The sequence below is a fragment of the Ammodytes marinus genome (genome assembly GCF_949987685.1).
Source record: "Ammodytes marinus genome assembly, chromosome: 21".
Classification (NCBI taxonomy): Eukaryota; Metazoa; Chordata; class Actinopteri; order Uranoscopiformes; family Ammodytidae; genus Ammodytes; species Ammodytes marinus.
The window spans coordinates 3,668,177-3,687,454 of record NC_137225.1 but is presented as its reverse complement, the minus strand read 5'-3'; the positions used below and the strand labels follow the sequence as shown (position 1 = coordinate 3,687,454).

Genomic DNA, 19,278 nt, shown 5'->3' with positions numbered 1-19,278 from the left:
AGCTTAGCTAGGTTCTTGGCCTCCAAAGACCAAGTGGCTGGGCCCTATAAGGCTTTCCCACTATCTACCCCTTATGGGCGGCTGTGCATACAAGGAAGAGAAGAAAGACACGCAGAATGATTGTAATAGCAGGAGAGGGAGAGTTTTCAGTTAAACTAAAAAAAAAGAACTTCAGCATGTATTCCTTCTGCAGTGCAGTCAGGTCTGCTGAGGCTATACTGTCAAGAGCAGAGATTGGTATGTCTGCCTCCACCTCTGTGATGGATGTGTCCCTGGATGGCATCTGAACGATGGCAAAGTGACGGCTCCACATAGAAGCTTTACTTGATTCTGAGGGTTGTCATCAAAGTCTGATTTTCAGTTAAAACAAATTGTTTAAAGGCTTAGAGTAGTTGAACATCAGATATTCTATGTAGTAGAAGTCATAGAGTCGCTGTCTTTCCGTCAGGTTGACCTGTGAAAAGTATTTTTCTGTGATATCAAAAGAGGTCCTCTTGTCGGATGGGTTCCTATCTTTTGAACTGAGCAACATGATGTTGGGTGGCGCCCCAATCATTCGCAGGACAAATTTGGACTCTTCCTCCATGTTCTCAAACTTGCCGATGAAGTCGTAGTCTACAAGACAAGGGCTGCAGAAGTCGCTAATATGGTCCCAGTGGATGTCCAGTCCCGACGGACCCGGCCGGTGCTCATCGAGCAGGTACTTAACAAACTCCTTGAATGTGACCCCGTCACCTGTCCACAGGGCTTGACGGGATGCGTCCTTTCTGTACTTGGTGATGATGGGTTTCCCAAATACGGGATGGTACACGGGATCCGGATTATTAAACTTGTCCCTGTAAGCTGACACCACTCTCTCAAAGGGCTCTCGGACAAAGATGACTTTGGTGTATGTCTTTAGACGGTGCATGATTTCCTCTTTGTTAAAAGTGTTAAGAGTTCTGAGATGACCGCCAAAGTGGGCATCATCATGTTTAATGTTCTTAGCCATTGAGTTGGCGACCTTGCCCGCCAGAACAATTAGGGCCCTTTTCCAGTTGGAAGAGCCAGCCTTGGGCACATGGCAGTACAACACTTTGTACTTGTCCTCCACAAAGATGTTTCGTACACTATGAGGTGTGACTTTCTTGGAATTGCTGCTTTTGTATTTAGCACACGTCTCCTTTACCAGTTGCCTACGTGTTTCTTTGATATCAGAAAGCTGTTTCCAGCTCTCAGGGGAAAAAGAGTCTGCTGTAGAGGAGACACGGAGGGAGCCTATGTCCTGCTCTGGATCATCAGGGGAGGCTGTCTGTCTACTCTGGTCAGATCTCCCTCTTCTGTCCTGCATAGGAAGAGTCACAGCACATGTTGTGGTAGACAGGAGAAAAAGTTATTCAACCTAACAAAAGTAACATTTTCTGATGATAATGTAAATGCATGTACAAGAACATAGAATTTAAGCTTCACTGAGGTGGTAAATCTCTCTGATCTTCTCTTTCTATCTGAACTCTAAAAGACCTGTTTCGAATCCTCCATGCTTATAATGCTGTGGAACAGTTCAGGACACATTTAATGCAATTGTATAGATTAAATGTAGTTTGGTTTAGGCCCATTCAAAAACCTTATTAGGCAAATAACTGTCTTAAGACTTCAGGAACCGACGTAAAAGTAAACTATTATGTATAATCACAGTTGATGGTTATTTAGCTAATAATGCTTTTAAAAACGAAATGGACTAAAATTGATTTTTTATAAATTAATGTTGGTTGAGCTGGAATTGATTGTTTTGGGACGAATGGAGTAAACACGTACCTCTCTGGGCTGCTGTGGAATGCTTTCAAGCTCCAAGCCTGGGGAGGCAGAAGAGAAAAGAGATAAGAAAATGAGCACTTACAAAGGAAAGCATACATTTGTGAATGCAAATGCATCAAAGCTGCAATGATTTAAGGATTCCTATCACTTCACTACCTCCATATGCTTTTAATCCCCAGTAAAACCACTGCTGATCAACTACAGCAGGGGTGGCCAACCAGTCAGACAAAGACAAAGAGCCACATTTTTTACTGTGTTACTGCAAAGAGCCACATCGTACACACGGGTACACACAGTGGCGATTCCAGGAAATTTTGACTGGGGGTGGCCAAGGTGGGCCACAGAGTTAGAGTGGGGTGGCCATCGCACCCCTGAATGAATAGCATGTGATATGCTGTACAACCAATTCAAAGATGATTTATAATCCCAAATGCCCAAATCATGTTAGTATCCATTGTAATGTTTGTCAGCAAACTAAACCCCTGAAGGGGGGTGTGGGGGCATCCGCCCCCCTCCCCCCAGAAGATTTTTTTGTGTTTTTAACATGTAATCTAAGCATTCTGGTGCATTCTCGCGAAGATAATAAAGGAAAAAGTAAATATTTATTTCAGCTCAGATGAATAGTAAAATTAGCAAGACAACATAACTTGCTAGCAGCCAGATGCCTAACAACTGGACAGAGGGACGGATGACCACTAGCTTTTGACCAAATACCTTGCTAAAAAAATAAACCTTTATTTATGAAAGTCTGCCCTTGCTAAGAACATGTTACACTCGCTAACTACAAACTTTAATTTTTTTATTCAGATTTCAAAAATCTGCTGGGACACGTGCCTATACACATGCATGGGTGGCACGCATGTCACAAGCACACTTATGCTGTTTTCAAGACCTTTGCTAACCAGAGACCAGTTCTAGTGGCCACAGTCCTACCATTAATTTAGTAATTGAAAATTGCAAACTGATCTCATATCAGTGGATTGGAGTGTTTGTGTGATGAACTTGGCAACTACCTATCAAAAAAAGTTAAGAAAAAAAAATACATATCATCTCTGAACTAGGCTACATATCAGGAAAAAAATGTAATTAAAAAAATAAAATTAAAATAAAAAATAACATTTGAACTGGGGGGGGGGGGGCACTGGGGTGGCCAGTAAGATTTCAGGGGGGGGGGGGGCGTTTTTATTTTCGCGGGGAGCTTGCACATGCATGCACAAGCAATATTTATTTAAAAAAACAAAAACAAACAGGGGGCCCCACACTAGGACTTGAAACGGGCCCCCAGATCGTTAAGGCCGCCCCTGTGATAATGACAGGACTGGACTAAAGACGACAGGGCAGTCATTTTCAACAATGAACATTGTGTGCACTGCCTCACACACAAACTCTCAGTTCAACCAAGTCCACAAACAAAAATATAACAATTTAAAATAGCGTTTTTCTCTTACTATGCATGTTGCTTTGTGGGACTTACTTTTAGCATGGAGAGAGCTGAAGTGGCGCTGAAGATTTGAAGCCTTGAAATGCGCAAATGACACCTGGCATATAAGGCAGAATGGCTTGGCATGACGTTCAACAAAAAATATGAACTCTCCCACTCTGTTTCGGAGCGAACTTGACACAAATAGTTTACTCACGGAAAACCTCCCTCCAAGCTGAGCGGGCAGTTTTATGTTGCTTCCGCACCAAACGTTTGCGAACAGGCATACACATAGGGCCTACACATTAATAAAATAAAAAATGAAATAATAGACAACATGTAAAACGAACATAAGAGCCGCATGAAACGTTTGCGAACATGCACACACATAGGCCCACACAAAAAAAAGCATTAAAAAAATAAAAATAAAATAAAATTATAATCCCATAATTTGATATGAACTGAAGAGCCGCACGAAGCTGGGCAAAGAGCCGCATGCGGCTCGGCCACCCCTGAACTACAGGTATAGCTCTAGTATTGTAATGAGCTCCCACAAGCATGAAAAGTGGCCTGGAAGTGGGATGCTGAAGATGATCCAGCAGACCTTTTTGGGCTGTGGACAATATAGCATAGGAGTAGGCCAAGTAGAGACTAACCTGTGCCTTGTTGCTGGATATTCTTTATATTGAGGAAGAGAAACAGACCTCCTACAGCCAAGAGCAGGAGGAACCATGGGGCACTCCTGCCACGCAGTAGGTTCAATACCCTCTTCCGCGTACTCCACAGCATGATGCAGTAGACACTGAGATTCTGATTCCTGGAGAAAATCCAAGAAAGCATATTTTTATGCTGCTGTTGAGTTTAAAAGTATAAATATTTAAAATTGTAGATGTTATCAGGGATTAAGAATAGAATGTCACCTTAAATTTGATTTTATAATTTTTATGTCAAATGTATAACACTTGTTATCTTCTCTTCTCTGACTCTTGTTATGTGCGTCCTCGCTACAGAACACTGATTTAGTGTAGCCTTTAATTTTGAAAAATGTATTGCGTGTCTTTGTGTATTTGGCAGTGTGTGAAGGTGCCTCCCACATTTGGAACTTTGCCAGGCATAGGCATTATAGGAGACACCTACTAAATAAACACATACATGTATTTGTAGAGAGACTGAACTATTTTATAATCCTGTGCAGAGACCGTTTAGGCTCAAGTGAGAAAAAAAGGCATATATATGTATATCTTACTATAATAGCAGGCCTGTAGGTGACAACTTCTCACAAAAGTTTCTCGAGTTACTCATTGCGGATGGGTGCCGTCACATGAGCGCCCGAATGCGGGTGCGTGACGTCACATGCGCGCCTCGGGTGGGTGTCTCGGCTGCGAATGTGCGTGAGTGCCTCGGTGAGTGCAGTACTTAGGCTTCCTGGTACATGGTACCTGACGTTTGCCCGTTCTTATACAGTATGCTGAAGAAGCTGCTGACCTTATAGCCTACCAGAAGAAGCAAGATAATGGCCCAGCTGCCGCACTCTCAGGTAAGAAGTTCTGCCTATAGGCTACACCAGGGGTTTTCAAAGTGTGCGAGAGTGAGCCCCCCCCTCAGAGAACACATTTCAGCAAATCCCCCCCCCCCCCCCCACCCCAGAAAAAAATATTCTAAATCCCTGCATGTTTTGAAATATATTATAATTAGAGCTGTCAAATTAACACATTAATTTCGATAAATTAATCACAGAAAAATTAACGCGATTAAAAAAATTAACGCAGATTAATCGTACTTCTATAATGCCCTTTGACCAGGGGTGTAAAGTAGCGACATTACATTTACTCGCGTTCCTGTAATTGAGTAGTTTTTCCGTGTACTTGTAATTTAAGTGATTTTTAAAACCTATACTTTTACTTTTAGTATGTTTATTTTGAAGTATTGTACTTCGCTACATTTTATATCACCTGCGTTACTGAGTAAAAAAATAGATAGGGAAAGGAGAGAAAAGAAAAGAAATATCGCGGGGGGCTTTTATTTTTACAGCACAATACCGGAAACTAACACAGAGAATGATCGACAGGATAATTGCGACTAAATGATAACAACAAACATTGCTTCCCTCTATCCTTAAAACAAAATAATCCTAGTTAAACTGTCATTGAAGATGTGAAGGCTTTTAAATGCAGCAAACCTTTCATCCAGCCGCGCGATCGGCCCCTCCCTCACCTAGCTTTCAGCGCAGAGTAGGATGGAGACGGTGCGTGTTGCCGGGAGCTTTGAAAAACTTCCAGAAGACGGCAGAAAGTCAGCCTTTGCTCGAGATGAAAGGTAAAAGTAATAGACTAAAACAATGTGCAAGATATGTTATGCGCAGCCACGGACACGCGAGTCAGATGACATGCGCGACCGTGAGAGAGAGAGAAAAAAAGTCATATGCGACCCAGCTGCACCTCAAAACATCATGACTAACTAGTTTACTCACTTTATGTCGAATCCAAGTGGTCTATGACCAAGCAATAAAGGAATAAAAAACACAGGAAGTTTAAAGCTCCTTGACTCTTGCCACCACAACAGTCATCAATTAAGAACACTGTAGCTTACAATGCAACTTGCTTATCCAGCCAGCTCCATGAGATATAAATAAAATATGCCCTCACATTCTTGCTAGCAAAAGACGTGCCCTATCAACAACATTTGCAAAGGTTTATTTTGATTTTGACACTTATTTTATTTAATTATTAAAAATATGTTTTACAAAGGATATTTGCATTTTCCTTGTTTTCAGTTCAATTAGGATATGTTTAAAGTCAAAAGTCATGGTTTCAAATGTTAAATAAGTGCATGTTGCAGTTCTTAAGTCAATGAATAATTGTCTAATAATTGTGATTACACAATGTCAATCAAAATAATCATGATTATGATTTTTGTCAAAATCGAGCAGCCTAACCTTGCAATTTCCATGGTTTAGATCAATTGTACACAATTACATTATTAGAACTGCAGCTGCAGTCTGTTTAGGTCTGTAGACCGGTTACATTCCCACATTAACAGACAATTTGCTCCATATTTGCTTTTCTAAAGTATAATGACACAGTATACATCCATACATGTGTGGTGACATGATTTGTTTAATTTGTGCACTTTAATTTGTAAAAGTGTTGCATTAATTAAACAAAACTAGTTTGAGATTGATATCCCCTTGTCTATATAAAGAATGCCCTACAACAGTGGTTCTCAATTATTTTCTGTCATGCCCCCCCTAGGGGACAGACATTTTTCCGCGCCCCCCTAAATTGAAATACTATTGAGAACCTGCTAATATTTATTTATTTATCTGTACAAAACCACTGTATGAGTTTCTGGCACGAGCATTCTGCATACAATCACCTTATTATCAAATTAGATAACAAATTAGCTGAGATAACTTCTGCAGCAAAACAATTCAAAGTTCAGTTTATTAGCTCAATTTGTAACATTTAAACAAGACTGCTCAGTCTGTGTGAATCTCAGGACAGAGAAACAAGAGCAAATGATTCACTAAGGTTTGCATTTCATAAAACAAAAATGTAAACTGTAAACTTAGTTAAGGTGGTGTTTTATTACTATAGGCCAATGATTATGTGATGCGATAACCAATAATTAATTAATGTTATTATTAGTCTACTTGCTTGATTAATTTTAAATAGCCTACAGAGACACGTGGACATTTATTTACTGCAAATCGCGGCCTTTCGCGCGGATATGACCATACACAAGCACACATCGCGCTTGCTAGCACTTAAAAAAAATAAAAAATAAAATTTGGTCAGTTGGAAATCAACGCAGCCCACCCCTCCCCCCCCCCCCCCCGACAACTCACGGCGCCCTACACAGAAGAGACCCCTGCCCCCTCCCGCTGTTAAAAAGTAACTAGTAACGTGTACTTTAAGTACATTTTAAATCAGCTACTTTTTCACTTTTACTTCAGTACATTTTTAGACCAGTACTTTTACGTTTACTTCAGTAAAATTTCATCCAAGTAATCATACTTTTACTTGAGTAGAATATTTTTGTACTCTTTCCACCTCTGCCTTTGACCCGGTGCAAAAGTGGTGTGCAGCTGCACCTGAAGCTTGCATACACAGCCCGTACGGGTGAAAGGGAGAAAAGTAAAGAGAGAAACAAGGGACCGAGGGCTCTATGGACGGTTCATGGGATGTTTCGGGCAAATAAGCATGAATGTAGGAAGACATCTTACTTTATTCTCCGCAGTGTCTGTGCGTTATTGATTTAGTGGGTGCAACAATGTAGGCTAGGTTCAAAACAGTATCTCTCAATCTTCCTCCGTGTGTCTCAATTTTGTTTGCTAGCTGTCTCGTGTCCCGCGTAAACGGACACCCGCCCCGTGTGTGTGTATATGTGTGTGTGTCAATATTTTTGCCTATGAGTACGACGATGGTGAATGAATCGGCATAGGCATCTGTGGCAGTGCAGCGCTGTCTGTTGTGGAGACAGAAGTTACGAGAGACGAAGAGCGAGAGAAACAAACTGTAGCACGCTATACAGCTGTTTATAAACAGGTATAAAAGTGTCATAAAAGTATGCGATTAATTTAGATTAATTAATCACAGAGCCTGTAATTAATTAGATAATTTTTTTTTGATCGCTTGACAGCCCTACTTTTAATTAATTATATTTAAAACACAATTTAAACATATTTTTGAAACACTCTAAACATCTTTGTGCGTTTAAAAAAAAAATGTTTTAGACATTTTAACATCCTTATCTAAGTATGTTTTTGCTTTGCTTTTTTAAAATACATTTGAACATCTTAATCCAGTTGTTTAATCCTGCTTCCTTTAAGCATGGATAGTAGTGACTGAGTGTGCAGCGGAGTGAAAAAGATAGGCAGACAGTCAAATGATTGACTATTGTTAAATGTCATTCTCACCCCCAGTGTTTTTTCGCTAGTGTCTCCATAGTCCTGCTGGGTGAAAATAGTAGCCAGCGGAGAACCAGACTCTCCTAGGGGGGTCCGGGGGTATGCCCCCCCAGGATTTTTTTTTTTTACCTTTTTAAAGTGAAATGCATGAATCTGGTAGCCTGGCATTCCCAGACCTGCCACTAGGCGCTGGCAAATTAAATTTGCTGCGCGTGTTGGTCTGGACACGCTCCGTTGAAGCTTTATCAAGAAAGCCAGAAATCTGGCTGGTGGTTTCAATTGGTTCTATCTAATATGGGTGCGCCAGAGCCCTTTATATGGTGCTCTGGGGAGGACGTAACCGGATGACGACAGTGACGTGCATGCGACGTCGAAGCCGTGATAGTAAACATCAAATATGGCTGCGGATATGTTGTGTGAGTTTGAGACTGCTTTGGCCTCGACCCTTAACGATTTGGAAGACGGCACTCAAATCTTTCATTAGCAAGTAAGTGGAATGTTCTATTTTGCCGACCGACAACGGCAAACGTTTAATTTAACAGTTTAACAGCTGTTCGCTAAACGAAAGGGGCTTACGTCGCCTTGTGCATCGCTCTGATTGGTTGTAGTGCTATCCAACTGCGTGCAGTGGCATTTGAAATGCACGAGTAGGAGCCGCCCCTTGAGTTGGAAATTACTATTGATCGTGGCCAGACCCTCTATCGTTCAAGATATCAGGGTCTGGATTTCCAGGCTATGAATCTGGTGCACTTTGAGAGGAAAATTAAGATGCTAAATCTGAGGAATTTTGTGTGACCAAATAATTTGGAGACGCTGGATCGGATGAATTAGAAGCTATTGAAGAAAGACACATGGATTTTTAATAAAAATATTCATTTAAAATAAAATATAATGCAGGGTCCTATGGGTTGTGTTTGGTGCTCTTTTTCTTTAACAAGACACATTTCTCTGAAATCGCCTGTGTGTGATCCTCTTTGGGAGAGAAGTGACTGTACGTGTGTACAGTACCAGCTGTTTTCAATTGACACTGATTAGCTGTCAGTCACTATGGAGACCTCTGCACCTGTCTGACATCATAGGATAATGTAGGTCACAGAATGGGAGAACAGTCCAATCTCTTATGATACATCCAGAATACAAGTGAAATTTTCCTAAGTCGAGAGTTTGAGAATGCTTTTTCTCTAATAACTTTCAAAATAATCAACTTTTTCATGAGTTTGAAATTACCTCCTCTGGAAACCAGTAGAGGTTCCCGAAAATAAGAAAAAATATGAAAATATGTATGTGGATTTTAAATGTTATTCTGCAAAAATGACACCACAGCCCCATTCAAAGCGGATGGGAAAAATTCAAAATGTGTTAACATTTTTCATCCGATAAACTTCATTCAACATTCTACATGTTCAGCTCCTTCAGGACATTACATTGTAGTATCCTGACTGAGCTGAACACAGGGTCGGGGTTTCGAGTCCCCGTTCCAACACAAACTTCTTGACTTCACCGGATTTTTTTCAAAATTTGCACAGATGTTGATTATGACTCAGAGATGACATCACAAGAGTTTAGAGGTCATAGGTCAAATTTCAAGGGTACTGTGACGTTGCCTTTTGTGACTGCATTATCTCATGAACGCTTCCACGTTTTTTCTTCAAATTTTGCACAAATGTTGATTCTGACTCAAAGATGAACTGATAACATTTTGGAGGTCATACTTCAAGGTCATAATTCATTCCTAATTCCAGCTAGAAAGTCCATTCAAACTTCCAAATATTCCAAATTTTTCAAACATTCTATTTTTCAACCATTCTTTTCATTCAGATATATTCATCTTTCGCTCTTCATCAACAATCAGCAGTGGATGTGTATCTGGACCATGGATCTGGACAGTAAAAGCAGCAGCTTTGTGCTAAGCCAGCGTGACAAACCCATCCATCTCACACTAAAGACCCGTGGGGGTCACAATAATGCTGCCATTTGCCAAAGGAAATAATTGGTGAGTTAACTGAGGTATTTGTGAGATATCGTTTTGTGTATGTAAGAATAATGTGATATATATTAGCGCCACGGCCTCCCGCTAGCATAGCTACATTAGCATTAGCGCTGTGGTTAGCGCCAGGGCTGCCAAGTTTCACCAAAAGTTTGGAGTGAGATTTTTTGGCCGAGGGACCCAAAACCGTGTCCTCTTTCCCACCCAATAATTTTTGCTAGTGTCCTGCAAGTTTACATATTGTTCATAATAAATCAGAAATAAAAGACAATTGGAAAATGTGATAAAACATCAAAAATCTTATTAAAATAAACAAATTCATGAATTGCAAAGTCGTAGGACAGGTTTTAATTAAACATTGGGTGTGGACATATTGTAAGTGGGGGTCTGGGGGTCCCCCCCAGACATTTTTTAGCATTAAACACTTAATTTCCTGCATTCTGGTGAATTTTTATGAAGCAATGTGTGCCTTTTCTGCATTCATTTTTATGTAAAGTAAAAGAGAACATTCACGGTTTCGCTGACACAAATTTAATTGAATAGCCTACAATGCATGTGTAGTGCTTTCAAATATCTCCTGTAGCCTATTGTTAAAACACTTGGTTAAACTGTAATAAAGGTAATTATTCTATATGTAGGCCTATTCAACATTGTATGGGTTATTTTTGATCCCACCCTCTCCCTTGAACCCCACATCTGTCACACTGTCAAAACCTCCTTTTATCACCTCCGTAATATTGCAAAGATTAGATCCTCCCTCACACCCCATGCTGCTGAAAGACTCATCCATGCCTTCATCTCCTCCCGCCTTGACTATTGTAATTCACTCCTCGCCGGCATCAGCACCACCTCCATCAACAGACTCCAACGTGTCCAGAATGCAGCTGCCCGTCTCCTCACTCACACCAACTCGTGGAACCACATCACCCCAGTCCTCAAAAAGCTCCACTGGCTCCCCATTTCATTCCGGATCAATTACAAACTCCAGGGGCCTCATTTATAACGGTGTGCGTAGAAACCTTCCCAAAACATTGCGTTCGCACAAAGCCAAGAATGTGCTGCGCAAAAAAAAAGTTGAGATTTATAAAACTGTGCTGCGCACAGTTGCACGCAATCTTCCCTTTATAATAACCCACCTGCGGTGATTTGTGCGCGGACGATCTCCGCCCGGTGTCATCCCACTACACCTCCCAGTTTCATCCCACAATCTACCATACATGGCGAATGCTAAATAGCTCCTGAAGATGATGACGCACTTAATAAGCACAGCATTTTGACTGACATGAGGAAAAAAGGGAGGTAACCGGCCACAAAGAAAGCGACTGGAAAGGAAGAAAGCCCGTGCCATGCGTCGCTGTAACTGCCTCAAAAACACAAACACACACGCGCGCGCTGATCACATATCATGATTGGCACAGTTGTTATAGTCTTTGTTAAGATGTTTTGCCCAACTTTGTACTGTATGAAATATCACGTATTAGCGAAACTGTAGGACTAGCCTATATGTAGGCCTATATAAAATGTGTTGTGAGAAGTGAAATAATGCATTAGCCTATAGTATATTCCAAAGCATTGTTTCCCTTCCATAGATCAACACATTTCCAACAACGTCAGATTATAGGCTAGTTTAAACTTCGAGGGTTAGTTGTTATGGGAAAGAGATGCATAAAATAATTTGCTAAATTCATAACATGATTTTATCTAACGAAATATATAGTTTTAATTAATATGGTTGGCCTTAACTTTGTACAAAACTACTTTTTACACACAGCCTAAAATATAGACTATTTGCTCTCCCGCTGGCCACTCAGGGACACACCTCCCGAGGTATATGATATTATTATAGAGTAGAACTATAAGATTAAATTTCAAAATATAATCAAAATATGTATAGACCTACTTGATAAGTAAATCAACCTACATCATTACTGCATGCCATAGACAACAGCAGCCTATATTCGCAACAATAGGTACGCACATAATTGATGAAATATATTGGGTGCCAAGGATATGTGTTTTTCCGATGACAGAGCTTTATTTCGTGGTGTTGCCATTGAGTGTCGCTGATTCCCCGAGTCAGCAAAACCTTGCGTGAGCTCTACGCATGGTCAAAAGTTTGCGTGCAAATACGCACACTTCTACGCAAAGAATTCTTTTATAAATACCACCGTTTTGCCACCGCACATTTGACCGCACATTTCTGCCGTCTACGCAAGGTTTTTGTGCGTAGAAAGCTTTAGAAATGAGGCCCCTGGTCCTCACCTACAAAGCCCTCCACCATCTGGCCCCCCCATATCTCACTGACCTTCTCTCCCCCTATCAACCTCCTCGGGCCCTCAGATCCTCCTCAGCCAGTCTCCTCTCCACCCACACATCTAAACTCTGCAGCTTTGGTGACAGAGCTTTCTCCAGGGCAGCTCCCAGGCTCTGGAACAGCCTCCCCCAACATATCCGTGACTCGGAGTCCCTCACCATCTTCCAGTCCAAACTCAAGACCCATCTCTTCTCCTCTGCCTACCCCTAGTTCACCCACCAACCCAACTCTACATGTTATTTTTGTTTGTTTATTGTTTTGTTTTTGTAAAGCGCTCTGAGTGAGAGAAGAGCGCTATAAATGAAATGTATTATTATTATTATTATTATTATTATTATTATTATTATTATTATTATTATTATTATCCAATTTCAATTCACCATTATTATATTAAATCTATGACACTTGATGTCTTCTCAGAACATATTTTTCCCACAGTAACCTCTAAGCTTAGTTACTCAATACATTCATTCAATTAATGTTGACAACATTTTAGAACAAAAATGTGTTGGTGTGTCAACCAGCCCAATAACATAATGCAAAACAAGCTTGAATATATCAAGTGAAGTGACTAATTTGGATTAAGGTGTTCTTACCTCTTTGTTCATTTAATACCGGCGTCCTTGTTGTCATTAATTTTCCATATAATTTGAACAAAGGGCGGGACTGGGAGGCGGAGGGTTTTTATTAGTTTTGTAGTGTAACGCAGGGGGGGGGCGTGGCCGTGGTGGTTTGCCAAGTGGCTGCTGCGGCTACGGGCTGCACACGGCCATAAAGAAACCGCGCATGCAGAAAGCATGGCAGAAAGAGGATGTCACGGAACTCAGTCCGTTTAGCTTTTCAAAATAAGACTTTCAAAGTAAAAGTACCAAAAAAAAATATATATTACGGGGATTCATTTCTCTGCGTGAGAAATTGGAGGTGTGGCGTGTGAGCGTGTGAACTGGTTGATATGCGTGTGTCTCACGGCCAAAGCGTGAGACTTGGTGACACTGGTTAGCGCACTAGCTATATTAGCACTGTTAGCATGAGCCTAGAGATGTCTAGCTTCACACATATCTGTCTAAATAAATTGTGTTTATAGACATTAAACTGTATGTGAATACATGTTTGCATATTCAATATTCATAGTGCATGTTGCTATTTCAGGCTAAAGTGAGCTAAAACTGAGTCTATGCATGTGGTGTTGTGTCGAATGGTCATAGAGATTATACAGGGTTCTCAACCCTCACGCAATGAGAGTGAGACACACGCATTTCAGGCAATTCACACGCTCCACGCCACACCTTGCATTTCTCACGCAAATTATAACTCTGCCAAACAATTTTTTTTATATATAGCCTATAGCTTCGATAAATCCTGGCCTTCACCACCATCATCTAGTGTTGCCACCTTATTTATACTATCTATGGTTGCCACCCGTCCCGTTTTTCCCGAAATTGTTCTATTTTTTCACCAGCTGTCCCGAGGAAAGAAAAATCTCTCCCGGGACACAATTTGTCCCGTTTTTTGGGGAAAAACTCATTCGTTTTTTGGGGGGAAAACTAATTTGATTTCCTTCGTTCAGTAGTTAAGGCCGTTTCACACGGGCCGTGGCGTTTGTTGCGCCCACTAATGCATTCTGCGAGAGCCGAGCGGGCAGAGACAAGGCGCAGCGTTTCGTCAGGCTACGCGACAAGCGTGCAGGGGCGGTCCTAACGATCTCGGGGCCCGTTTCAAGACCCTGTGTGGGGCCCCCCACATTTATTTTTTATTTTCTTCTATGAATAATGCTTGTGCATGCTCCCCGCAAAAATAAAAAGATTGTGGAAACTAGTTGGTTCATAGACGGATTATGAGATAATAGGCCCAGACTCTTAAAGCCCCCCGCCCCCCTCCCTATCCAGTCAGTTACATTGACTTTTCCGCAAAGATACATACGTTTACTGGCATAAACATATTAAGGGAGTCAGTGTTTCCCACAGGATGTTGGGATACTGTGGGAGATATCCTGTACCTTGTTGGGGGGTCCGGGGGCATGCCCCCCTGGAAGAAAATTGGTACAGTTTTAAAGTAAAATGCATCAATCTGAAAAATCAATCTGGAAAATTTAGATTTAAATCAAATCTTGAGCTGCAGAAGGAACATTATTTTTCTTAAACAGGCAGCACTCTTTACTCTGCAACTGTAAAAACATTTCAGAAGATTGGTCTGCAGACCCATGTTATATGATGGAGGGGCCCATTGCAACAGATACAGGGTGGAAAGCTACTTTTTATGAACAGTATATCATTTACATGTAGAAAGTTTATTCCTGTATGTGTGTGGGGGCCTTAGAGGCCCCTCATGAAGCCCATAAGACATAGCTAATAATGCTTTTGTTTTGCACTTGCTTTTTGATTTTTCACCTACTAGTTGAGGGGCCAAGTTGGTTTTAGTGCTCCCACATTCAAATGCGGACGCCGAAAGAGTCTTCTCCATGGTTGGTCTTCACCAGCACCAGAAACAGACTAGCCCTAGAAGGAACATTGTCCTCCATTATGATGGTCTAAATGGCTGGTGTGGAGCCACAGTGCTTCAAGTGGGAGCCAGAAAACCCCTATCCTGAAGGCCTCAAAATCTGCCACTCGAAGCTACAACAGCGAGCATCAGTAATATCCAGTATCCATATTTGCTGAACTGAACTAAGAGTTTTACTGAAATAACTACCCCGAACAACTACCCTAGGCCTACACCCATCTCACTAGTCTGGCATTTGGTATTAATCCAGTTATACTTTCATCATAAAATTACTACAATAGGCTATATTTTAACTAAAACAAAGAAATTATATTGAACTGAACTTGTGTTAAAAACCATTATTATGCTTTAAATTAATAAATAAGCACAATAAAATTTCGCTTGCGCGCATCGCGCGCTCGCATGGGAAATCCGCTTCTGTCTCACTCTAAACAATTTCCAAAAGTTGAGAACCCTGGATTATATATTTTTTTTATTAAAAAATAATGTTAATTTGTATAAGGTTCAGTGAGAATTGTATTTGATTAGGGTACCAAATGTATTGCATTTAAGCAATACAAAGCATTATGTTATGTGTAACCATAATGCTATAAAGATTTGGATAAAGGAAACCAAAATGCATTTGAACTATTTTGTGGTAATTCTCAGGTCATTTCTTTCTATGTTGATCAACTGGGTGATAGGACAAGATTTCTGGATTCTTCAGCCTAACTGCTTCGATTGGAGAGGAGTAGGCTACAGCAGGCCTGGAGAGTGGCCAGCAAACCCAAGAACCGGATCTAAAGAGAGCGAAAAATAATTCCAATGTGCTCATTGAAATAACAGTGGCAGGACCAGGTTAAACTAGTTTTTAGTCACAAGAGAGTGATAATTAAGTTGTTTTATCTTCAGTCCATAATTAAAATGCCACTGTTATGTTTTTTATTTTGTTTTATGTTGCACTGAGAAACAACAATGATATACACTTCAAGGAAGAGAGAATACCTGGAAATGAAAGCTGAAATGTTGAGCTATTGTCTCATATTCATCTTTTGGTGTCAAACCCAAATGTTTCCAGTCTACAGCAAAAATAAAGGAATTGGCCTCACTGTTCCGATACTTATGGAGGGGACTGTATGATCAACAGAGGGTTGAATGTTCATTCATTAGATGTGTTCCTTGTGAGTGGGGGGAAAGTTGATCCATATGAAACGTAAGTTGAGTATTGGTTAATAACAGCAGTTGATAGTCAACTTACTAGAAGTCGACACTCAACTGATAGTTGAATATTTGTAAAGAACATGTAGTAAAAATTATAATGTCTGTTGCAGACTGTATTTGTAAAAATAAATTAACAAAATAAAATTATTCTATAGTTAACTAACACTTAGTTGAATGCATGTTACATGTTTGTTGACACTTCTGTTGAGTGTCAACTAACTCACTGTTGAATATCAACTAAACATATACTAATTGTGCAACTTATAGTTAACGTACAGTTAGTTGAATACATGTTACTTATCTGTTGAGATAGTTTTGTTGAATATCAACTCATTCACTGTTGACATGCAACTGCATATCTACTGATGGCTTGTTGAGTGTCGACAGTGGACTATCAAACTAAAGTGTTACCCTTAATTCTTAAAATAGACTTGCTTCTCATACGGAATATATTCCCCCTGTTGTTTATCTGAATGGCCGAGGTGATTAGTTCAGAGTTCTGAGATAATATCCCAGTTAATTCTTCTCCATACCATAAACTCATTCGTTAATATTTCTTACTGTAGTGGGAGGAGCGGAGAAGTTGTTTTTCTTTTTTTTGAGAAGTGGGAGGATCAAGCATTTGTTTCTTCTGTTTCCATGGTGAAACATGTTATCAGCGATCCATTGACGATGGCTTTTACGCACGCGATCAACCCAGAGTGAACACGCTGAGAGTTGATCCCAACGCTGATCCACTGTTCTGAAACCCAAAACCCAGAGTTGCTCAGTTGAGCAACTCAGAGCGCAGGATTAAACCCAGAGTTTGTAAAACCTGCTACCTGAAACAGGGCTCAGACCTTGGAGTTGGTTCCACACCTTATAAAACAAAACATTGTGCCAGACTTCCTGCTTCCTGCCATGGACACCTCACCATGACCAGGCCCAGAAGCTCCCATTCACTGTGGTCCAGAGGCAGTTCCTCCTTTGCACGGCCTTTGCTGTCACAATCAGTAAAGGAGAGATACATACAATCCATATTGCAATTCATATGCACATTGCACTTTCTTTCGATTGGTAAGTACCTGACCCTGTGTCTTCTGCAGGACAAGAGGACACAAGAGTTGCTGTGTTCCTGACCCACTGTGTTTTGGGATACGGCCGGCTTTACAATGACTTCAGCCGAGGCAAACCAGCAACAAGTGTGAGATGGACTGACGGACAACATTGCTGTTTACATCTGTTTTATTAATGAATAAACCAAAATATAACAAACCTTGCAGCTCTGGATATCTTTCTCCCTCACTGACCCTACCAATCCACCAAACGTGCCCTCTTCCACATAAAGTGCACACAACAAGTGATGATGACACACTCAAACATTACATGTGGCAAAAAACATCATAATTCTTACCCACTCCTATGTGGGCAAGGAATTAAGCTTTCCGCTGACTAGTGGTTGATGTTAATCTTAGTTCATTCTGCTTTCATCTCCTACTTATTTTGTTAATTTTACTGGAGAAAAAAAACTGCAAAAGTACTGAAAATGTGTAATGAGAACATTTAAAAATTACTGAAATCATTGCAAAAAAGTTTCTTAAACTTTTAAATCACATCTGTTCCTTTCATTTCCAACTTCTTTTTGCCTTGTATCTTTTCTTTGCATTAATCCTTTTTAGACCTTGGTGCTCGTCAGCTTCATAGTGGTCTCACCAGCCAGGTCTGAGAGGTTTCATACAATGTACATTCCCCTCCAAAAGTATTGGAACGGTGAGGCCAATTACTTTATTTTTGCTGTAAACTGGAAACATTTGGGGTTGACATCAAAAGATGAATATGAGACAATAGATCAACATTTCAGCTTTCATTTCCAGGTATTAACATCTGGATCTGATACACAACCCAGCAGCAGACCCGGGTTCGAATCCCGACCGGGTCAGTTATCTGCATGTCCACTCCTCTTTGCCCCATTTCAACTCTGTCTCTCCAATATGTCTAATAAAGCAAAATGCCCAACAAATAATCTTTAAAAAAGATTGTTGAGTATTTATAACTAACTTCAACATGCATCCTATCACGTAACAATTGTATTTCAAGAAGTAAATCTAGAACAGTGCCACTTGTGGCTAACATGAAATAAATAATAAAATAACACTTGAAATTAAGAAATTGACATGGACAAGTCAAGGGAATAATATTTCTTTTGAGCATTATTGGTCAATATACTTTATGAGTCAATGGCTACATTGAAATTTGTCTTTTTGCAAATCCCCTCACAAGATTCCACACTTTGGAGGGAACACGTTTAACCATTGATTGACAGCAAGTCAAAAAGTTTGTTGTTGGCTGAGAATTATGTTCTGTTTGTTAATATTTCCTTAATTGTAAATTGAATAAAAATAAGTTTGAAAGAAAGAGAGACAGACGGGCAATGTATACGTTGTCTTACCCTGATGGAATTTGATGGTATTTCTCTGACTCTTGTTACAGTATGTGCGTCCTCGCTACCTTTCCAGAACACTGATCTAGTGTAGCCTATGTTTTGAAGTATGTTTTGGGTATCTTTGTGTATTGGTTAGTGTGTGAAGGTGCCTCCCACATTGCCCCAGGCATAGGCAGTATAACTCATCTTTTACCGTACAGATGTTAGTTGCAGTTAGCTGACATACCATTCACCCGTGCTTTTCTCAAGATCAGCAGGTCAATAAAACCAAATGCCAAAGTAATGAGTGGATCATCGAAGGGGAAACAGCAGGAGGGCAATAATGACAGTGCTAGGGCTCAACTGCTGAACATGATAAAAAACAATTGAGTGTCAAAATCATCCCACTTTATATGCCTGAAACAATCAAAATCCAGGAAAATTCCATTCACCCGTGCCTTGCCTTCTCATCAACTCATTAACTCACCCACTCTTACTATGTGACCATCTGCTGTCAGCAGCTAATGGCAGCAAATACATCTGTCTGTTTGTGTGTGTGTGTGTGCGCGCAGGGCCGCCGCTACCTTTACGCAGGGTATGCAGAGCACGTAGGGCACCAAGTCCCTGCCCCCCCCCCCCCCCAAAAAAAAAAATATATATATATATATATTAATTACAAAGGAAAAAGAGATGTGAGATTCCTTAAAACATTTCATGATAATCATTACATTACAAAAAATTTATAAATTAGTTA

The 19,278-nt window shown here is 40.4% G+C and overlaps 1 protein-coding gene across 1 annotated transcript; it reads right to left on the bottom strand.

The window, feature by feature from the left end:
- Window positions 1-361: 361 nt before the first annotated feature.
- LOC307268057 (carbohydrate sulfotransferase 8-like) lies at window positions 362-17,330 on the bottom strand (the record flags this gene model as incomplete). The annotated part of the gene is made up of 5 exons (XM_080050577.1): window positions 362-1,324; window positions 1,795-1,832; window positions 3,926-4,031; window positions 17,037-17,103; window positions 17,188-17,330. 5 exons carry the CDS (start codon window positions 17,328-17,330, stop codon window positions 362-364), a joined length of 1,317 nt encoding a protein of 438 aa, XP_079906703.1.
- Between the last annotated feature and the right edge of the window lie 1,948 nt (window positions 17,331-19,278).